This window comes from Pan paniscus, chromosome 10, assembly GCF_029289425.2.
Source record: "Pan paniscus chromosome 10, NHGRI_mPanPan1-v2.0_pri, whole genome shotgun sequence".
NCBI classification, from domain to species: Eukaryota; Metazoa; Chordata; class Mammalia; order Primates; family Hominidae; genus Pan; species Pan paniscus.
In genome coordinates, this window is record NC_073259.2 from 11,577,110 (window position 1) to 11,600,670 (window position 23,561).

The 23,561-nt window shown below is 49.1% G+C and overlaps 1 protein-coding gene across 1 annotated transcript in view; it reads right to left on the bottom strand.

Moving 5' to 3' along the window:
- VWF (von Willebrand factor) overlaps positions 1 to 23,561 on the bottom strand; it is a 176,004-nt gene that overhangs the window by 72,709 nt on the left and 79,734 nt on the right. Inside the window, exons 18-27 of the mRNA XM_003820327.5 lie at positions 22,593 to 22,753; positions 14,644 to 14,747; positions 12,940 to 13,078; positions 9,702 to 9,836; positions 7,590 to 7,736; positions 4,157 to 4,297; positions 3,839 to 3,952; positions 1,889 to 2,045; positions 997 to 1,155; positions 157 to 292 (exon numbers count right to left, since the gene is read on the bottom strand). Of these exons, the coding sequence (XP_003820375.3) occupies positions 157 to 292; positions 997 to 1,155; positions 1,889 to 2,045; positions 3,839 to 3,952; positions 4,157 to 4,297; positions 7,590 to 7,736; positions 9,702 to 9,836; positions 12,940 to 13,078; positions 14,644 to 14,747; positions 22,593 to 22,753 (1,393 nt within the window). The remainder of the gene's footprint in view (positions 1 to 156; positions 293 to 996; positions 1,156 to 1,888; positions 2,046 to 3,838; positions 3,953 to 4,156; positions 4,298 to 7,589; positions 7,737 to 9,701; positions 9,837 to 12,939; positions 13,079 to 14,643; positions 14,748 to 22,592; positions 22,754 to 23,561) is intronic.

Below are 23,561 nucleotides of genomic sequence, written 5' to 3' on the forward strand. Positions count from 1 at the left end.
TACATTAAATAATGAATTAAATAAATAAACAAATAAAATAAACTCAGTCTCTCAACTCATGTGGCTAGGACTTTTTACCCAAAACCTAGTCTCTAAGCTGGCCCCTGGAGAAGCAATAAGATTCATCACTTCAAACAACCCAGGAATCTGTTTTACCAAATCTGGCAGTGCTCAGGGTCACTGGGATTCAAGGTGACTTTCTTTCCTGAGGCAAAACGCCGGCCAGCCACCTCACACACTGGACAGTCTTTGGGGTCAACGCAGGTCTGCAAAAGCTCATCCAGGATTTTCCCTGCAAAAGAAAGCTCTCATTAGGAACCAAAACGCTCCCCTTTCCCACGAGGAAGCCTCATTTTTAACTAAAAGGGAGGAGCCAACTCCTCCTCCTGCCCTAGAAGCCAACTCCTCCTGCCTGCACTCCCAGGGGTCACCCCGTCACTCAAGGAGCATCTCTCCTGCTTGTGCCTTGATTGATCCCTCTGCAAAACTGGGAGCGGGGATTCCTTCACCCTACCTCACCTCCCCAAGCCTCAGGACAAATGAAATCTTATCTCCGGGGCTCTTTCTGCTCTTCTGAATAACACCTTCAGTAACTCTAGAGCTGTGCTGTATCATAGGATCGTCACAAACTGCGTGTGGCTATTGAAGTTAAATTAAGTAAAATTCAATAAAATTCAAAACTTCAGTTCCTCAGACACACTTGTCACAGTTACATTCAATACAACATTCCCCCACTGCAGAAAGTTCTATCGGCAGGGGCTGCTTTAGGTGAGAATCCCATAAATAGGCACAGAAAAGCATTTTGGAGGAGCTCGACTTGAGAAAAATCACGACTGGCCTGACTCTGATGAAAGAACCCACGGAACCTGCGGCAGCCTTGCAGGTCAGAGATAGGACGTGGCAGGTGGAGGCTGAGATGAAGCAAGACCTAGAAGCACCTTTCCATCCATCCCTATCCCATCCCATCAGCCCGACCCCCAGGGATAGAGGCCTCACCTGGAGGGCAGTGGGCATGGCAGCCCTCCACACACTGCACAGGGCAGGCCAGCGGCTCAGGGTGCTGGCACGTGACTTGACAGGCAGGTGCACAGCTGTTATAGCGCCACTCACACTCATACCCGTTCTCCCGGAGATTCCTCTCCTCGCAGCTCTGGGCTGTGTAGACAGGAGACAAGGCTGTGGCCACAACAGGCAAAGCCTCCAGGACTGCAGACCCGTGTGGTGATGGCCTGCGCCATCTGGAGATAATGTTGGGGAACTAGGGGACTATGGGCGTCACCAATATTAGAGACTTCTGGATTGTTGAAGCACCTAAACCAGAATCTATTGGTTCTGAATTCATTTCTTTTTTTAATTTTTGTACAGATGGGGTCTTGCTATGTTGCCCAGGCTGGTCTTGAACTCCTGGGCTCAAGGAATCCTCTGGCCTCAGCCTCCCAAAACACAGGGATTACAGGTATGAGTCACTGTGCCCGGCCCAGTTTTCTACATAAAAACATTAAGTTGCTTCTGTCCAAAGAAGGAAGATTCTATAGACATGAATGTATGAGTTGATCACTCATATTGGCACATATAATCACGCCTAATTAAAGACATAAATCGACTTCCTTCTTTTCATCAGTATTCCCTCTTCTCCCCTGCCAGAATCTCTCCAGAAGAAAAGTCTCCACATGTTCATGCCTTGAATCCATGTCCCACCTCACCCGTAATATAAACTTCTTACGCAGCCAATGTCTTAACCCTCCTTAGCCCTTGGCCGTCCAGTCCCATACTAACACTCTGTCTTCTCTCGCCCATGAACACATCCCCCTGCACTCACAAGGTCTTCAAGCATAGACACATGGGAAGAAGGGAGGGCATCTGAGAACATGAGGGCATCAGGACTCACGGCACAATGTGGCCGTCCTCCAGGTCACCACCTTGCCATGCTGGGCACACACGTGGGCATAGGCAGCAATGGTGTCGCAGAAGCAGGCGCAGTCCCCAATGGACTCACAGGAGCAGGTGTCGTAAATGCAGACATCCAGGTATGGCTCGGGGTCCACCTGCAAAGGCAGCCTCAGGTGGCCCAGGCCTATGGCCAGGTGTCAGGAACTCTGGCTCTTAGTCTGGGTGCAAATGTTCTGCTGGTCAATTTAAGGATAAGGGGGTCCAGGTAGAAGGAGAAATGTAGCTCAATGGTCTCAAAGAGGGAATGAGTGGGAAGGCAAGGTTCATAGTTTCTAATCTGCATTCCAGCAAGAAGAGTTGAATAATGCAGTGCTGCTGGCCTTCTGCAGAACACAATGAGCCTGAGGATTTTCCAGAAGAACATTCCCTCTGTCCCTCTGCCTACCTCCGTGCTCAGCCACCCATCTGTCCTCACAACCCACTCTTAGCCTCATGAGCATGTGGGTGCTTTTACAAAAACACAAACACACATATGTGCTGGTCACTGTCTTTCTTTGCCTCAATTCAGCAAAGAGAATGGGGAAATACATCAGGCCCTGCAGCTGCCTCACTGCAGTGCTATGGGGCAGGTATGCAGGACAATAGGGCCTAGACTCTGATTCCAAATCCAGTTCAACCAGTTCCAACCCTTCCTCATCCCCAAAACACGCCTCTAAACACACTGGACTTTTTCAGGGCAGTTATGACAGAAAATGAATTCAGACACTGAGTGGGTCATTGTTTCCAAGACGTTCCAACAGTCTCAATGTCCCCAACTCCTCCCCTGTCCTCACTCTTCCAACTCAGATGCCCAGGATTTCCACCAAACCAGGGAATGTAAGTATCCTTCGGAGTCCTCAGAGACTGAAAATCACTGCATAGATAGAAAGAGAATTGAGATCCATGTTTTCAACCAGTCTCTCCCACATTGGTGGTGTTACACAGCAGCATGTATGTGTGCATGGCTGTGTGTGTACACAGACTTCTGTATTCACATATGTCCATGTACAAGCCCACGTCCACATGTGTGTACACACATACATGCAGCAGATAAGAGACAACTGCACTATGGTCGGGCATGGTGGCTCACACCTGTAATCCCAGCACTTTGGGAGGCCGAGGTGGGTAGATCACCTGAGTCAGGAGTTCAAGGCCAGCCTGACCAACATGGTGAAACCTTGTCTCTACTAAAAATACAAAAATTAGCTGGGCGTGGTGGCAGGTGCCTGTAATCCCAGCTACTCGGGAGGTTGAGGCAGGAGAATCGCTTGAACCCAGGAGGCAGAGGCTGCACTAAGCCAAGATCATGCCATTGCACTCCAGCCTGGGTGACAGAGCGAGACTCTGTCTCAAAAAAAAAAAAAAAAAGAGAGAGACAACTGCACTTAACCTTGGGGAATTCCTCCTTGTCATTAGAGATGAAGACACAAAAATAAGTCATAATACGAGGACTCAAAATCACCAAAATTAAGGCCAGAAAAGAATTTCTGTGAGACAAGAAATGGGCACCAAGGGGTTTTGGGGGGTGGGAGAGGAAGGTCTTTTGGTCTGGACAAATGCAGCAGTGACAGGAAAAGGAAATCTCTGGCTCTGGTGTTGAAAACAAGATACTTCAATAAGAGAACAAATCCTAAGACTGGGGCTGAAAGAGAAGCGTTGGCACATGCCAAGGGGAGTTACTTCTCATGCAGAAGGAAATGTTTTGCCAGGCATTGCTTCCCCTAGAAACTGTTGATTTTACTTTTTGTTTCCCAGATTGAAAGCCAAGAAAAAAAGCCGAAGTGGTGTCTTGGTGCAGATCATGTCAAGACACGAGGGTAGTGTCCACGTTAGAAGGTCACACTCTGTGTCCATACCACCAGGCCAAGCCTTGGGACCATCTGCTTCCCACTACCCTCAAAGTCCTCACCAGCTTGTTGCAGTCCTGGAAGACGTCACTGGTAAGGATTCTACAGGAGGAATCCACCATCGTCTGCTTCATGATGTTGTTATGGCAGGTGGCAGGGGATGAGTCCAGAGGCACCTGGGAACCAGGCAAGAGATAGGCCAGCCATCAGCTGGTCAAACTGGGGTTATTCAGCCCAGAAGGATCCAAGAGACCCTCCTTCCCACCCTGTAGCCACCTGAAGGTCATACCACCCACAACCCCCCTTCCAGCCCCCATGACAATGGGGACATTCCAGGAAGCAAGCTCTAGGGCTCTGTCCACACAGAGACCCAGACATACTTTTCTGGTGTCAGCACACTGCGAGCTCACTTTCCAGGAGTTCCCAAAGTCCACAGGGTCTTCCTCCACTTGGAGGTTGCTGCTGGTGAGGTCATTGTTCTGGATGCCATCAAAATTCCCACACAGGCCACACACTTTCTCCTTGAGAGACAAGTTGAGGGATGAGCACCGTCAAGCCCAGGAGCATGCTCTCCGGCTCAGGGGAAAGGGGAACATTCCTGGCGGCAATGGAGGCAGAGGGCATTCGAGGAAGAGGAGGAGGAGCAGGACAGAGACTCAGAGGAGGCCCGAGGTGAGCAGCAAAGCCTTGCCATTGCCAAGACCTATTCCTGAGCTTCCTTGCTGGCCCCATTTTATTTAAAGCTATGGAAACAGAGAGGCAACATGCCCATGTCACATAATCAGCCAAGGGCAGAGGTGGGAATCAGGCAGCCTTGGCCCTGAGATCACTGGTGGGAACTATCACTGTCCCCAACAAGCATAGAAGCAGAGAGAGGAGCCAGGTACACTGCTCCACCAATGGAGGTGTAGGAGTCCAAGGAGGGAAAGTTATAGAACTGCCTGCCTCTGGGCAGGTGAGTCCCCTTGCCTGGAGAAGTGCAGCCTGTTCAGAGCAGGCTGGGCAGAATTCTGCTCTCTCATAAATGTAATCAGGAAGATATATCTCACCTGTCTCCATGTTCACCCATCATGGAGTGCAACATGCAACAAGTTCTGAAAAAGTAGTTACGAATGAGTGAGAAACAAGTGAAAACTACACAAAGAGGAGGGATAAGTTCTAGTGTTCGGTAGCACCACAGGGTGACTATAATTATCAACAGTTTATTGTATATTTTCAAGTAGCTGGAAGAGCAGACTTTGAATGTTCCCAAAACAAAGAAATGGTAAATGTTTGAGGGAACAGATATAGTAGCTACCCTGATTTGATCACTACACACTATATACATGTACTGAAATATCACACTGTCACCAGTAAATACATACAGTTAAATGTCAACTAAAAATAATAATAAAACAAAAAAACTACAGAAAAAACTGGAAATATTTGGCCTGGAGAAGAAAAGGTGCTATACTTTTACAACATACTTAGAGCCCTGATGTTGAGACAAAGAGAAAAAATGTATTCTATCTTGCTTCAATAAGCTGCATTCGGCTTGGTACAAGGGGTGTAAGTCACCAGGAAACATAGAGGAAGAATGTTCTCACTGTTGGGCAAAAGGCCAACGATCTTCCCATGGCCTAGTAGCCCCCATGGTATGGCTACTGCCCCTCCCTGCCCTCGTGAACTACCATTACCCCCAAGTCCCTCCTCTGCAGCCACACTGACCTCCTTGTACAACGGCTGCAGACGCCTACCACCTTAGGGCCTCGGCACGTGCTTGTTCCGTCTGCCTAAACTCTCTCCCCTAGATACTGGCATGACTCATTCCCTCCCTTCCCCAAAGATTCTGCTCTTACATCCCCTCTTCACAGGGCTCATCAGCCCAAACTATCTATAGTAACATTCCCGCTAGGATATAATCTGCACCAGGATTATGGAAGGCAAAACAGTGGCTCCCATGAGATGAAGAGTTTAACCTGGATTATCTGTGTGGGCTGAATGTCATCACAGGGTCTGATCAGAGGGAGGCAGGAGGGTCAGAGTTCAAAAGGTGCTGTGACAGACAGAAGCAGAAAAGGAGAAAAAAAGTAGAAGATGCTACATTGCCAGCGTTGAATATGGAGGATGGGGCCACAAGCCAAGAATGCAGGCAGCCTCCAGAATGTGAAAAAGGCAAGAAAAGGGACCTCTCTCAGAGCCTCTAAGATGAATGCAGCCCTGCCCACCAATTTTAGCTTTCCGACCTCTAGAACCATATGATAATAAATGTGTTGTTTTAAGCTATCAAGTTTTTGGTGATTTGTTATAGCAGCAATAAAAAAACAAATACATGGAAGACACATACACACACACACACACACACACACACACCCCTAAACAAAAAAACTTTTTTCCCCTGCTGTATCCACAGCACCTAGGACCATGTTTGACACATACAGGAACTCAGTATTTGTTGAATAAATGAATGAATGAATTGTTAATGCTTTCTGGGACTGAGATGGGCTGCCACAGAGAAGTGAGGGCAGTGCTGCCTCACTGGCTTATACAAGCTGAAAATGGATGGTGTTATCAGGGATGCTGTGGAGGCCATTCCTGCCTGACTAAACCAGTGGCTAGAGTAGCCAGAGCCACTTGTCACATACATGCCACTTAAAGAAATCATGCAAGTTCCAACAAACTGTTGGACCCTAAATAATGGAACCGTTCTCAAAAGTTGGTTATTAGCAATTTTACAAATAGCTCTCAAATTATGCTGGCCCATGACTCAATGATAAGGCAACACCCTAGAATAGTCTGCAGTGTTATACTAATATTGTGCATGATTGGTTTGCTGCTGTAGGTTAAGAAACCTAAAGAAAAGTTGATATTGTCATTCAGATTCAAGAAATACAGAGAACACCACAAAGATACTCCTCAAGAAGAGCAACCCCAAGACACATAATTGTCAGATTTACCAGGTTGAAATGAAGGAAAAAGTGTTAAGGGCAGCCAGAGAGAAATGTCGAGTTACTCACAAAGGGAAGCCCATCAGACTAATAGCAGATCTCTTGGCAGAAACCCTACAAGCCAGAAGAGAGGTGGGGACCAATATTCAACATTCTTAAAGAAAAGAATTTTCAACTTAGAATTTCATATCCAGCCAAACTAAGCTTCATAAGTGAAAGAGAAATAAAATCCTTTACAGACAAGCAAATGCTGAGAGATTTTGTCACCACCAGGCCTGCCTTAGAAGAGCTCCTGAAGGAAGCACTAAACATGGAAAGAAACAACCGGTACCAGCCACTGCAAAAACATGCCAAATTGTAAAGACCATCGATGCTACGAAGAAACGGTTATCAATTAATGGGCAAAATAACCAGCGAACATCATAATGACAGGATCAAATTCACACATGACAATATTAACCTTAAATGTAAATGGGCTAAATGCCCCAATTAAAAGGCACAGACTGGCCAATTGGATAAAGAGTCAAGACCCATCAGTGTGCTGTATTCAGGAGACCCATCTCACATGCAGAGACACACATAGGCTCAAAATAAAGGGAGGGAGGAAGGTCTACCAAGCAAATGGAAGGCAAAAAAAAAAAAAAGCAGGGGTTGCAATCCTAGTATCTGATAAAACAGTCTTTGAACCAACAAAGATCAAAAGAAGGCCATTACATAATAGTAAAGGGATCAATTCAACAAGAAGAGCTAACTATCCTAAATATATATGCACCCAACACAGGAGCACCCGGATTCATAAAGCAAGTCCTTAGAGACCTATGATCAGGGAGCAGAAAACACTCCAAAGGCCAAGTCCCCAACAAGATGAAGCAAGAAAGCCATTGACCTGGTATGTCTGCTTCAGAACCACGGAGATGCTCAGGTGGCGGTCCCAGACCACGGAGAGGGCTTTGCCCAGCAGCAGAATGATGTACCGGCCAGACTCCACCACCTCAAAGTGAGTCTCATCCTTCATGGGCCTCTTCACATTCACCTGGAGGAAGACAAAGCAAGAAATCCAGGAGGATGAAGGGCAGGCTCGACAGCCAGATCCTCCCTCCACTCTACACCTGCCCATCTGTCTTCAGTGCCCATGAGTGCAGGCACTGCCACCCCTCCAGGACCCCACCTGCCACTGCACCCCTGCAGGGCCAGCCCCACGCCAGGACATGTCTGTGACCATCTCACCACCACCACTCTCCAGGCATCCATGACCAAGAGACGGTAACAGAGGTAGCAGCAAAATCATGATTATGAAATTAAAGTACTATGAAACCAATGAGCAGGTATTTTATTGACAATTAGTCATTAAATATAGTGGTCTCCTAGATAGGTTTTCAACATGGCAATGATTTTAAGCATCTCTAGTTGATTGTTTAAAAATCTATTCCTCTATAAAAATAAGCAGTAGACTCTCACCTTTCTTGTATCCCACCACCTCCCCCTCCCCAGAGCCACTGTCATCAGGAGACAGAGCTGAAGAAAAAGGAAACTGAGGTGCTCAGTGCTAGTGCTGGGAATCACACACTGCAGGTTCAAGAAGGGCTCTGACCTGAGCCTCTGACTTAGCCCAATCCCTGCCAGTGCTGTACCCTGGAGGCCCATTTCAGCATGTGTGGCGGACTCTCCAATTCATCAGACTGAGGCTGAGGCTGAGAACTGCCATCATCCCTTTGCAGAGGTCCTCTCATTAGTAACATATCACAAGCAGTGCAGAGCTAATCACATGTGCAAATCTATCCCTCACATGTCTGCACACCTCCTGTTCAGCATCATCACTGCCACTCTGCCCTAAATAGAGCTGTTCTTTGAAATGGAGTTGACACTGCTGACTCACAGTTAATACGTTATGCTTGCTAAGCAGTTTTCTTCCATAATGGTGAAGAATTCACCTCCCAACCCCTGCTGTCAATGGTGGGTATTTGGAAGAAGGCAGAGCTGCAGGCTGAGGCCATGGGAGAAAATGAAGATACCAGGACAAGTTTGTGCCCAGAGCCTGGGTCTCCACAGCACTCCACATAGTCAGAGCAGCAGATCCAAAACTGTGGCCTGGGGATGACCTGCAACTTTAAACACGGGTTCCTGGGCCCCACCCAGACCTACTGAGTCAGAATCTCAGCATGGAGTTCCAGGAGCCACATTTTAAACAAGATCTCCTAAGGGAGTCTTGTGTACACTTATGAGAACTACTTTTTAAGTTCTTAGTACACAGGGGACTGAATCAGTTTACTCCTCTTTTGAGCTCCTTTAAAAATGTTTATCTGGCCAGGAGTGGTGGCTCACGCCTGTAATCTCAGCACTTTGGGAAGCCAAGGCAGGTAGATCACCTGGGATCTGGAGTTCGAGACCAGCCTGGCCAACATGGCGAAATCCTATCTCTACTAAAAATACAAGAAATTAGCCGGACACGGTGGTGTACACCTGTAGTCCCAGCTACTAAGGAGGCCGATGCAGGAGAATCGCTTGAACCCTAGAGGTGGAGGTTGCAGTGAGCAGAGAGATCACACCACTACACTCCAGCCTGGGCAAAAGAACGAGACTCCATCTCAAAAAAATAAAGTATTTATCTGAAAAGAACAGAAAAACATATGAAACATATCCCATAACATCATCACTTCATACACACACACACACAAAGAAACCCGGCTACCCTCCAGTCCCCACCCTACTCTAGAGGTGAGCACTGGTTCTTCCCACGTTTGTGCAGACACATGTGCACATCCTTCACACACACTCTGCACTGTCGCTAAAATGGGATTGTGTCATCCCTATTGTTCTGCCACTTGTTCTTCTCATAAAATAATACGTCGCGGTCAGTTGCAATAGCTCTGCCTCATCCTCTTTAATGGCTGTGCGTTATTCCATTCACACGAGCTCTAAATGAATGCTTGGAAAATGTTCCTATTAAGTGGCAGAAGCACAAAGCGGGACATGAGGGTGGAGATGAGGCTGCACTTACCTCCCCATCAAACAGCTCAATCTCTCCTCCCTCCACCAGGATGGTGACCCGTTTCTTGCATTTCACTGAGGGGTGGCTGCATCCCTTATTCCCCACTAGGATCCGAAAGGTCCCAGGGTTACTGCCGCAGTAATCCTGGGGAAAGAGGAGTGCCAGGAGAAGACCATTATCCCCACTGGCTCTCACCAGACCAGAAGATTGGCATCTCTTCATCACAGGCCTTTGAGTACGTGTCACAGGATCTTGCCATGTCCATGGCTGCGCATATGTGCCTGTGTGTGTGTCTGGGGGACGGGGGATATGCCCAGGTGAATGCCCTCAGGTGTGTCAACCTTGCCCACGACAGATGAGCCAGGTGCCTGCAGTGAGTGGGGTGGGGGTGGGGAAGGAGGGGGAGGGAAGGAAGGTGACATGTGGCCTGCTTCGATGGATGCATCAGGCTCAAAGGCCTTGCCTAGAGCCCATTAGAGTCCCACTGGAGCCTTGCCTAGAGTCCCACCCAGGTAACTGGGACAGTTTGACCACAGGGCACTTTATGGCTCTGAATTCTGGTTGAATCCCTCTGCACTGCTGGCCCAGAAATGGAACCAAAGATGGTTTGACACAGCTCCATGGGTCCTGAGCTACCAAGTCGAGATGAGTAGAGAGGATAAGGAGCTCTGGTCCTTGTTGGTCAATTGCATAGAAAATTAAGCAAAAGGGGACACATTCCTGGCAAATACCTCCCCCATGGTGGCTATTATTGTGGTGTGATGAAAAAAAAAGATAAAATGTTCAACTTAGAAAAACAGAGTGTGTCGCTTGAACCCAGGAGGCAGAGGTTGCAGTGAGCCGAGATCACACCACTGCACTCCAGCCTGGTGACAGAGCGAGACTCCATCTCAAAAAAAAAAAAAGAAAAGAAAAGAAAAAAGAGGCCGGGCGTGGTGGCCCACACCTGTAATCCCAGCACTTTGGGAGGCTGAGGCGGGCGGATCACTAGGTCAGGAGATTGAGACCAGCCTGGTTAACACGGTGAAACCCCGCCTCTACTAAAAATACAAAAAAAAATTAGCCAGGCATGGTGGCGGGCGCCTGTAGTCCCAGCTACTAGGGAGGCCGAGGCAGGAGAATGGCATGAATTGAGGAGGCGGAGCTTGCAGTGAGCCGAGATCGCACCACTGCACTCCAGCCTGGGCAACAGAGCGAGACTCTGTCTCAAAAAAAAAAAGAAAAAATAAAAACAAGGTGTGAATCTTGATTCTGCCACTTATTGGTAACACTGAGCAAACCACTTACCTTTCTGACACACACACCCACACACACACATACACCCAAATACACACAGGCACATGCATACACTCAAACACACATATACATACATCCATGTACTCATACACACACACACACACATGCTCACACATACACAGATGCACACACATACACCCATGTGCTCATACACACACACATGCACATACATACACATACATACACACACGTAGCCACACACACACACATGCTCACGCATACACACATACACCCATGTACTCATACACACAGTCACACACACGCACATGCATACACCCACACCCACACAGACATGCTCATGCATACACACATGCACACATACATGCATACATATGTCCATACAACACACACAATCTGACCTCTAAGATTCCATTCAACTTAATGGAATTGTCAGGTTAAATGGCTTTGTGTTAGGTCGATGCATGGCGAAGGTTAAAAGAGGAAACAAGGGTGTAAGTGCTTTATTTGTCCTTATCTTCAGCTGAGATTTCTGAAAGAGGGAGTTAGGTCTTGATGATACTCCCCAAAGGAGGATGGCAGAAAGGGGAGGGGCCCCAGGACAATGCATCAGAAGACAACAGAACCAGCTGTAGGAAAGGAAAACAAGCCACACACAAGGGGCACCGTTTGGAGGGGGAGTCTTTAAAACTGGTCCACTTGGGAAAGCTGGCCTGGGCAGGGAAGGGCTGGGAGCAGCAGATGCTGACCGGCTGTCTGGTCCTTGCTGCACTGAATTAATTTTTTCCTGGATGTTCAGATTTGAAATGGGCTGGGTAGTTGTTCTGCAAAGCTGGTGTCGCCCCGTCTTTTGCTGCTGAGGCTGGGAAACTTCCATACAGAATCTCTGGGAAAGCTCTAAAGGGGCGCATATCCCCCCAGATCATAGGTTCCCTGCCTGGTCTGCATGCCCTGTGTCCCCAGCACACTGCCTGCCTCTCTGGGCCAGCCCGGGTGTGAGGTGGGGACTGTGGAGGCTGCTGTTGGCTCCGCCCCATGCCCAGCATGCTCTACACGAGTGGTCGGTCCACAGTCACCCACGCTGCCTGACTCACCAGCTCCTGCAACTCAGCCTCTGGGGCTGGGGCTCCTATGGGTTTGTGGTCTTCCATTCAGACCACACCAAGCTCCCGCCCCTCCTCCTCCTGGGAATGGAGACAGAGGGACCATATTTGTTCAAAGCTTCACAGAGTACAGCGCCTCAGCTCTGGTGAGAAAAGCACTCATACTTCCTTGCTTACACAGTTGATGTCAACCAGAAAGAGAAACTTACAAGAATCCACGCAGTGGGGAGTGGGAGGCAGAGGGGCTGCTGCCCACACTCACCGGTGAGGATTCCTGGATCGTTCTCATCTGCTGGGCAGGATGACTTTCCTGTGTCCCATCCTCCCACTCTTCCCATTCTGAATTGTACCAAGTTAGACATTAAAATGGCGGAGAATTCCACAAAGCCATACCGTGGGAAGCAAACTCCAGGGGTCATTTCCACCATCCCCCTGTCCAGGGCCACTGCACAACACCTGCAGACTGTGCACTGCCCAGGGTGCTGGAAGGGAGGCTGAGCGGGACTGACTTCCCAGCCCAACCCACTCCCTGAGCTATGCACCCTGACTGAGGCTGTGTCTACCAGAAGGAACAGATGCCTTTTTCTAATTCCACATCTGTGCTAATGTAGACTAGCAGTAGCCTTTCTCCCACACCAGTCCTCAACAACAAACAAGCTTCTGTCTCGTTTTATAAGTCCCCAGGTGAGCAGAGGGAAAATGGACAACCACTTTGAGCTTCAAATCCCCTACCGCTTCAGGCACTTCTGTGAAGGATTGGGAAATACTCCAGTAGAAACCAGACCCCAGAGTTGTTTCTGCAGACAGACCCGCAGAACCCAACCTGAGGCCACACCTCCCACCCCTTCTAGAAAGAAACAGCACCCTCTCCCCATCTCCCCACCTCTCACCTGCACCAGAACGTACTGGCACTCCCCGGGGAACAGGTATTTGAGCCCGTCGAAGGTGAGGTAGTGGGCCATGCCGATCGTGGAGCACGTGGCGTCACACACATGGTCTGTGCAGTTCCACTTCCGGTCCCGACAGACACTAGGAGCAGTCATGGCAGAGATGACAAGTTGGGCACCTTGGGTTTGAGGGGCCCATCTGGGCCATGGAGACAATGAAGGAACACAGAATACTCTGGGTGCCTCCCAACCCTCCAGGAAGCCCAAGGAAGTTGAGGACCTGTAGCGTGGAGTGTGGACTTCATAGGCCCAGCATGGGGCCCAGCAGGAGACAGGAAAGCCTAGTGGCTCTCCCTAAAAGGGGGAAACTGAGGCAAAGAAGGGAAGGGGTTGTCCAAAGTGAGCCAGGCAGCCAGGGAGGAGGCCCGGATGCTCTTTAGGCCTCCTGTTATGAATTCGCTCAGCCTCACCCTGGAAGCCACATCTACCTGAGATTGGCCACAGGGTGTCTGTAAAACAGACACACTGATGTTGAAAGCCTGAGGCTAATGGGAAAAACAAGACAGAACAGTGGGAAAGCCCAGAGTATAGAAAAGAGTGATGAAGTACGCACTTCTGCCAGGAGCAGTCCTGTGTGCATAGCTACACGTTAAGATGTACACAGCTACACGTTGTTAAAATCTATAGTGATCTGCCCACTGCCACGTGTCCCTCCCTGCCACCACCCGTAACCAGAGCTGACATCAAGAAGCCCACTTGTGCGTCAGAGGTGGTAAGCTCAGACCTCAAGCCCAAGAGACAGCCCTCTCTACCTCTGTCCAGTAGGCCTCTTTCCAAGGCTGTGCACAGCCACCAAGTCAAAGGCAGGCTGAATGAGCAGGGTGAGGGGTTACGTGCAGGATGGCCAAGGAAAAGGGAGAAGGCAACCAGCCACCCTCACCTCAAACCACGCCATTGCAAGCACACTCATGAAGTGCTCATGGGCAGTGTAAGGCCTGCAACGAAAGGACCCTCCAGACCCCGTGCCCACTGGCAGCTTGGCCCCAAATGCAATGACTGGTGGCGCGAGGTCCCTGTCTTCCCCGGGGCCCATCTCCCTGAACAGAAATACAAGCTGAGCATTCCTAATCCAAAACTCTGAAGTCCAAAATGTTCTGAAACCCAAAACTTTGAGCACCAACATGACACCACATGGGTGGCTGAGAGGGTGACACCTTTACTTTCTGATGGTTCAATGTACACAAAACTTTGTTTCATGCACAAACATTAAAAATACTACATACACATTAAATACATATTTAAAATATTGTATAAACTTACCCTCAGGCTATGTGTATAAGGTATATATGAACCATAAATAAATGTCATGTTTAGACTTGGGTCCCATCCCTAAGACACCTCATTATGTATATGCAAATATTTCAAAGTCCAAAATAATCCAAAATCCAAAACAGTTGTGGTCCCAAGCATTTCGGATAAGGGCTACTGTACTAACCTGTTGAATAGTGTCTATGCAGGATGGACACAGGTGATGAAAAAGATTCTCCCCATTTTACAGATGGAGAAACACAGGCACTGAGGAAAGGCAGAGAGTAACCAGGTTCCCACAGGGGGCTGGAGGCAAGTGCGGAAGGTCCTGTGGCCGCGTGCGCCCTCACTCCACCCGCAGGGCCTGGGTCCCCGGCGCAGCCCCTCACTGAGCCTCACCAAGTGTTGCAGCCTATCTTCACTGTTTCTCCGGGGGCATACTCCTTGCCCTGATGGAAGCAGGGACACCTTTCCAGGGCCACACATCTGTTTTCATGCCGGACCTAAGAGAAAAGAATCCAAAAGTCCTCAGGGCCACAGTGACTGATCTAAAGCCCTCCTCCAGCCCACTCCAGGAAGTGTTGTCTGAGACTTGAGCCTATGGGGAAGCCCAGCACTGGGACTGGCACCAGGACCAGGGCTGAGCCAGGGGGACAGCTTCCACTGCAGGCCAAGCCAGGACAGGGATCCTATGCCCAGGCCAGGGCTTGGCAAACATGGGTTCCCATCTACATGGCTCCTCCCTGTCAACTAAAGACACTGACTGCCCTCTGCCCTCTCGTGCCCTGCTGGGGCACTGTAACCTGGACATTTTTGCAAAGGTACTTCAAAAAATCATGTCCAGAGGCCTTGAAATGCACATATTCTTACACCTAGCCATCCCAAGGAAAGGATTTCTCTGAGGGAAATAGAATTATGGACAAAGATTGATGGAGAATTATTTATCATTGCAAAAATAATTGGAAACACTTAATAGGAAAATGACTAAATCCATTGAGGAATCACCAGGCGCCAGTATCCTATGGTGCTATTACAATGGTCGTTTGGAAGAATCTTAAATGAAGTGAGAAATACTTATGCTGTTAATTTTTAACACAGGAAGAAAAACTGTATATACATATGGTTCCAAATGTATATATATTTCACAAAAAACTAGAAGGAAATACAGAATCTGCCTCCAGGTGGTGAGCTGGGATAGGCGAGTGGGAGGATTTTATTTTCTTTTTCGGTTTTAAATTTTTTTTCCAAGTGTTCTTCAATGAGCATGTATTATGTTTATAATTAAAGAAAATGAACACTATATTGAATAAAATTAATAAGTACTTAATACTCTGGAGGTGAGGGCCAAATATTGGGCATAAGTAGAAATCGATCAGAACTAGAGTCTGGGGGCTGGTCCAAGCCACAGGCCCCCTCCTGCCCAGTCTCCCGTATCCCGGTTCACTCTTCATGGGGTATGCTCTACCTCCCCGTCCTCACCCCTCGGGAAACTACTTTCGTGAGCATGTTGTATTCCTCCAGTCTGTTGGGGCTGAGAAAATAAAAGAACTAAGAACTACCAGCCCCAGAAGAGTCAGCCAAACCCACTCTGAGCTCAACATGCAGACACGCTTCTGTCCCGACTCCAAGGGGCAGCCCTGGGTGCCTGTCCTGGTGTGGCCTAGCGTTGGGGGTTCTCAAAGAGGCCTGGGTCACCCCCAGGTGAAGGACTGTGGCACCTTGGCTCCAGAGCTCCCTGCAGGGCGAGAAGCTCCCGGTCTGAACAGTTCCAGCTCCACGTGACCCAGTCACTCCCCAGACAAGTCTGAGCTCCCAGGCCTGGAGCTGGACAAATCCCTGGGAACAGGGCAATCTTGGGCTGAACAAAGGGCTTTCAAGGACCCAGGCTAGAATCGTATGTGAGCATGTGTGTGTTGGGGCGGTTGGGGGGAGGGAAATAGGAAGAATCCTCCACTGCTTAATGCCATCTTCACCCAACCTCAGGAGGTGTTCCCGCATCTCTGGAGGCCCAGCTGATGGGTCAGGATGACAGTGCAGAGCGTAAGATGCAGGTTGACCCCACTCTTGGTAGCTCTTACCTCCCGGAACCACTGTTTTTGGGAGGGAATGAGCTTAAGCACCCAGTAGGGAAGATGGCACCTTGGGGGGAGCTGGGGAGGGCTGAAAAACCTCTCTCTAGCAGAGCATTCAAAGCCTCTGTCACAATTAGGGTTCATGTCCACATCGCCCCGTCCAGTGTCAGCTCTGACTTAAGCCTGAGGCCCGCCACCTAGTGGCTGCTATAAGAATGACTGAGGTATCCCACGGATGCCTTACAGTCAACGGAAACCAGATAATACGCCTCCTTGTGGCAAATACCATGTGGGACAGACATGCAGGGATGGTCTCCAGGAAACAAAGCCAGGCTCCCCTTACCTCAGCAGCACATGTTGCCCCTCACCGTTGGGCAGGCCGGGTTGGGGGCTCCCAGGCCTCTTGGTCTGCATGCTGCATGTTTTTACCTCTCGCCACGATATTCAACCCATGGGACAACCCACCATGCATTCATGGCCCAGGGAGACCCTCCTGTCACCCAGGTGTGGGTCTATGGAAGCCCAGCCCTCCTCCAGCGGACAGAACACTCCAGTCCCAGCTCAGGTGTGAGATAACAACGCCATGACTGCAGCTGCCACCTCCTCCTCCTTCTGAGCACCCACTGCAAACCACGTGGCTGCTCTCTGCCCTGACTCGTGTTAGCAAGAGGAGGTTATTAATTCATGGACAGCAATATTATAATAGGACCTTGATATTAAGTGAGGACTGCTATGAAGGCCACAGTGGTGTGGAGTTAGGTCATAAGAGAGCTGGAGAAGAGACAAAACATAACCGTCAACGAGAGGAAAGGGTTTCCAGGACACAGCACGAGACTTCCTGACTTGGGAGAGAGCAGGTAACAATAGCCCAGCTAAAAACACCCAGAGAATCCCAAAGTGGCAAAGACATTCAGGGAGGTGGAAATTCATGGAGGTAGATAGGCGTGGAAATAAAGGGGTGATTTAGGAGATGGATGGGACGCAGAGGGGAGCTGTGCAGAGAGGCAGGGCAGGCCAGCGCAGCAGTCCCTGGCCAAATTTTGTCGCAAGTCACTTAAACCTCACAGTTAAAATGAAGAGAACCACCTCTGTCTAGTGTTTTTCCCTTCGGGACATCAGAAGGCTACTAAGATAAAGTCTATGAATGTCCCCTGAAGACTTCAGAAGAAAGCCTGGCAAAAATACTCGTCCCATCACTCACCAACTCATGACATCTTCAGTCCGAAAGGGGTCAGGCTGAGAACGTGGTCCTACGTGTTGGTCCACTCCAAGAAAATTATAAAGTAGGAAAATACTGGTCTTGTTACCTTTCTCTGAAAAGGCCCCATTGTCCCCAACTCTCCATACATGAACACCATCATGACCCACTCTCCAAAAGCTTTTTTACCTTCCATCTGCCCCTCGTTCATTCTCCTACCCCATCAGTACTTTCAGGCCAAAGCAGCTGAACTCAGCCAGAAGCTTGCGAGGAGGAGAGTGATCTGATTAAAGCACTCCTGCTGAGCGTGATGACTCCTCCTATGAAGACTTATGAGGTTCCGCTTTTTTTAAACCTCTCGCTTGTTAACCAAAATGAATTTTTGCTTATTATATTTCAGTAAGCCCGACTGAGTGGCAAATCATGGACCATGTAGGAGATATTTCTGAAACAGGCCCTTCTTTGGATCTTTTAAAATGTGTAACGCCCACATGTGAGGCCGCCTCTGGATGGGCCCATGAACCCAAGCTCTGAACTTTAAGAAGTGGTGCCCAACTCCTTCAGTCTTCACATGGGGCCAGTAAGGAAACTGGACATCCTGGGATCAGGGACATAACCACACTTCTCGCCACCAAGAGGCTCCTAATACCAGCATTTTGGGAGATGTAGCTGCTAGGTTTCAAACAGGAAGTCAGCATCTCCCAGACAGAGGCCTAACTGTTTCAGATTAGAGGAGCCCTGGTCTCAGAGTCAGGAGACCAGAATTTCCACTATACAACTATGAAGGCTTGACCCGGCTCTGTTCCCTTTCTGTCCTCAGTCTCCTCCCGTGTGATAGAAGGGGCCGACATAATGGGACCTCAGGGTTTCTTCTTCTCCGCCCTCTACTATGCTCCCAGAGTTACCCTTGCGGCCGGACTCAGGAAGGGCGAGCAGGGCAGTGAGTTGTGCTTTGCTGTCACCTAGTGGTGGTAGCAGGTAATAGTCTAACTTAAAGAGATGGATGCTTCAGGCAAGCATGGCTCCAAGAATTTCTGAACTAGAGAAAAATACCTGGGAGATCTTCCAGCACAACCCCCTCATTTTACTGATCCGGCGGGTCTCAGAAAGTGAACACTGGGATCTAAAAAGTTGCTCCTGTGTGTGCTAATTCCCTGCAGCATCTCTGTTCATGGCAGGATTCACCGTTTCCCACCACGAACTTACTGTAATAGTTAGTGGTCATTAAACCACCACTCACTAAGCACCTCCCATGTGCTCGCTGCTCTCATCTCCAGTCTTCCCAACAGCCTGCAAGCCAATTTTACAGATAAGAAAATTAAGACGCCAAAATGTTAAGTGACTTGCCACTCACTTAAGTAGATGTTAGGAGACAGGATTCAAACCTGGAAGTGTGAGGTTCCGATACCATGCCATTTCCAGGCGGTTTCTCTGCCCTTCATTTATCACGGTGCGGACCACTTAGCAAAGGGACCCCCATCCTCCTCATTCCCATGCCAGGAGACCTTTGCACGATGGCAGGAGCAGATACAGCCTGCAGCTTGTGGGGTCAACCAGAAAACCTCTGCTCTAAGCAGGTGCCAGGCCTGGGACAAATCAGAAAGAGAGGGGTTCTTTCTCTGCCTCCGCCAATATTTTCAAACAGGTGCTTCTGGGCATACGGTGGACACTGAGAGACACCTTAGAGGAGGAGAGACAATCTTCGGCTGAGAACAGGGCTGCTCAAAGTGCATTCCCTGGGCCAGGGCCAGCCTGTGAGGACGCAAGCACAGAAACTAAGAGAAAGTGTTTAGAAAATCTTAGGGAAATTTGGCAGAGTCATGTTATGTCTGTTATATGTCATAAAAAGTGGGAAGTAAGAGTTTAGATTTAGGGATCATGAAAAAAAGGAAAGAAAACATTTTTTAAGGCCGGGCATGGTGGCTCACACCTGTAATCCCAGCACTTTGGGAGACGGTGGTAGGCAGACCACCTAAGGTCAGGAGTTCGAGACCAGCCTGGCCAACACGGCGAAACCCCATCTCTACTAAAAATAAAAAAATCAACTGGGTGTGGTCGCGTGCGCCTGTAATCCCAGCTACTCAGGAGGCTGAGACAGGAGAATCACTAGAACCTGGGAGGTGGGGGTTGCAGTGAGCCGAGACCATGCCACTGCACTGCAGCCTGGGTGACAGAGCAAAACTCTGTCTCGAAAAAATTAAAAAAAAAAAAAGAAAGAAAGAAATTTTTTTTTTTTTGAGACTGAGTCTCGCTCTGTCGCTCAGGCTGGAGTGCAGTGGTGCAATCTCAGCTCACTGCAACCTCTGCCTCCTGGGTTCACGGCATTCTCCTGCCTCAGCCTCCTGAGTAGCTGGGACTACAGGCGCCCGCCACCACGCCCAGCTAATTTTTTGTATTTTTAGTAGAGACAGGGTTTCACCGTGTTACCGGGATGGTCTCGATCTCCTGACCTCGTAATCCGCCCACCTCAGCCTCCCAAAGTGCTGGGATTACAGGCGTGAGCCACTGCGCCCGGCTGAAAATATTTTTTAGTTGGGTGGGAACATATTATTTTTGTCATTGCTTTTGTTTTATTTTTATGAGAATTCATTTTTATTGTATTTACAAAAGCATGGGTCCACAGCAGGCTGGAAATCTAAGAAAAAGCATCCTTTACAGGTCTCTCCTATGGACAGCAGGAGGAACTGATGGGTGCAGCCTCTGAGACAGGCTTGGATAGTTGCAGAAACAACAATGAAAGCTATTCCTACACTTCTGTAGAACTCTCTGGCTTTAAAGTGCTTTCACACACATCTCCTTGGGGCCCGCAGCCATGCGTCATGGAGGCAGAACAGGAATTCGGTGTCTACATAACACATGAGGTGACTGGGCTTCCGGTAAAGACTGAAGGATTGCACAAGAGCATGGAGTGGGAAAGCAGGGAAGCCTGGCCTGACGGGTCTGCCCTCTGCACCCCATTCCTGCTCCTTGTGCTCTCCACAGATCTGCCCCCGGGAAAAAGCCACTTCCCTTTCCCCTGTCAAGTCCTCAGAAGAATGCAGAATCCGTGACCCCTTCCCCAAGCCCTTAGTGACATCCCACAACCCTGCCCCTTCACAAGGGACAGACTGGACAGAGGAACACCCCGAGGGATGATGTCTGCACCATCAGATGGGCCCAAACAGGGTGTTTCCAGGCCCAGCCCCATTTTCTTTGTGTTATGGCCAGGAACACGTGTCCCGTGCTGCAGGCGGCACGCTGTGCACCCTTAATAAATTACACGGACTTCTCTGCTCTCTCGAATCTGGCCTCAATAATTTGCACACTCGCCGGCATCGTAAGGAAGCAGTTGTGAAAATAACCGAATCTCTTACAACATGAACTTGCAAGTTTAAATCCCCTGTGGCTGAAGTGCGAGTCACCTCGTCACATGACAGGTATCCAAGTGCTGTCCTCAGAATGCATGCCCAGTGCTTCAGGAATGAAACGAGCGCCTCACAGGACAGCCACGGCCTGTATTTGAGGTCTCACTGTCCTCTTTTTTGGATTTGGGGTCATAATATAATTATTGTGGTTATTAATATTTAAGGCTATCTGTATTTTTTCCTTCATGACAAAAAAGTTTGTTTCAAAGCATATCCAATGCTGACATAGTCCTCTGAGTGATGTTCCTTTTCCTGCTGAGTATGATGAAGAGACAATGATCTACGCCTCCCCCACACCAAAACTCTGAGACACTCTACCTAAGAGGCCCCAGGGATAAAGAAGAGCAATAAGGAAGATTCCCCTGCCCTCTCCTATTTTTTGTTCCTACCCAGGTCTGAGATTCCCCACCTTAGAGACCCTTCGTGATATCCACCTTCTGATATCCACCTTCTGCTAAGGCACCAAACAACCCTTCCAGTTCAAAGGTGCTCATTGGCCAATCGCTAGCTCTCCTCATCAGAAAAGATGGTTCCAAAACCCTCAGAGGCTAAGACAGAGGAGGGGAGGATTAACAAGAGTTGGTCTCTCTGTTTGGGAGAAGAAAGAGTTGAAGGGGAAGTAGAAAAGTAAGCATCTGTCCTTCACACACTGCAATCCCAGCCTTCCTGAGAGACACTGGTAATTGAGTCCACATTCCCTCTACAGAATATTGACAGGTCCCACAGTCCAGGACACTTCCCCTCAAGCGGAGTCCTGGGCATCACTAAGTCCCCTCCACAGCCATCTGAGAGCCACCCTCTCCCATTCTGGCCTCCACAGCCCCTGCCCCAACTCCTCACCATTCACTTTGGGTATAAGGAATTGGAGTCCGGGAAAACAAGAAGACAGGATGCATTTTGAAAGAGAAACATCTGGAAGTTGCATCCTTCAGGGTGTATGCATAATCTATTTAATACTACACTGGCTAAGATTAGACTTGGGAGGGAGATAAGGAGGAGTAGGCATGTCAGATCATTGCCACCAGCAGCAGAACATCCACATGGGAGCCAGGAGTCATAAACCAGCACGGCCTTGGATGCACGGCCTCCATGCCTGTTTCAGGCACAGCACCGGAGTCATGGAATGTTAAGGGCCGGCCAAGACCTCACGACTCACATTACAGATGAGGAAAACAAGCTTCATTGTGGGGAAGAGACTTGTTGGGCCCATGGCTTGCTAGTGACACGGCAGGGACATCAATGTCTTTTTTTGAAATAGAAAATTATATGCATATACGTCAATCATATGCAAATATATGTGTGTCCCTCCATTTTCATAGCATGGAAGGCAGCCCCTGGGAAAATTCTAGTGGGAATGCTTGTTTTTACTTGTACGTATTTTCTGGAAATTCTTTGCTTCCTATGGCACTCCTGTAAGCTAAGTTCTTATATTTTTGTCAGATCCTGTGAGGATCAACCCCAGGCATTTTCCTAACAACTCCCTCCCTGACTTTGGCAGCTGACTCTGCCACAGAAGAGCCTCCCTGCCTCCATGCCCCCATTACCAGCACCACCTCCATTATTATCCGTGTTTAGCCCTTGTTTCTTCCTCTCTCCGGCTCCACAGCCCCCTCACTCATCCCTGCCTACAGGAAAACTGAAGGGCAGGCACCAGCTCTGTGCCTGGTGACTCACCATGCCCGGGGGGCAGAGGCAGCCAGAGACACAGCCCATGCTCATGCACTCCAGGTCGTAGTTCTGGCACGTTTTGGCACACTCGAGCCCTTCAGCCCGCAGGTTGTCAGCGGGACACACCAGCTTGACCATGGGGGGCCGACAGGATAGGCTCCTTTTGCCTTGAAGGTAGGAAAAGCAAAGAGATGATTAGTGGAGGAGAGAATGGACCTACCTTCCACACTGTCCTTTGGTCCCCTAGAGTCTGTGACTAAATTCAAGAGACTCAGAGTTGCCCACTCGCGGGGACCAGCGGCTGCCTGAGCCAGGGTCCCTGTGTGGGACTGGGAGGGCATCTTCTCACCTGGGCTTCTGACCTCTGGCTTACATTGGTGGCAGCTCTTCTGACCCCAGCTCTCATGTAATGTCCCATACTTGTCATCACCCTTAACCTTGCTATAGCAGGTTACATTGAATCAGGATGCATTGCAGAAATTTCCAGACCCAGGCTTGAAAAGACCTGAGTTTGGGTGCTAAAAAGGAGTTTTAATGGACCCAACAGAATCATTCCTAAATGGTTACAACTAATGTGGGGAGAGAAGGCCATTTGACCACAATGGCTTTAAAAGAGATCTCCGCTCGCGTCAGCCCCTGCCCAGCCACTCCATGCGAATTTGCAACACCCGCAACACTCCATCCCTGGACACTCCAATCTCCCCTCCCTGCTGCTTCCCCTCTGATATCCTATATATGTTCTTCTCACCATCTGATATACTACACATCTCACTTACTTGTTCACTGTCCTCCCCAAGCCACTGGGCCCACTAGAACGCATGTTCCATGAAGCCAGGGATTTCTATCTACTTTGCGCATTGACATATCCTACTTCGTGGCAATTAGTAGGTATCAATGGCTAATTGGGTAATACTGACAGCAGATGACTGACACAGCACCTTTCTTTCCAAAGCCCAGGTGCACTTAATAGCATTT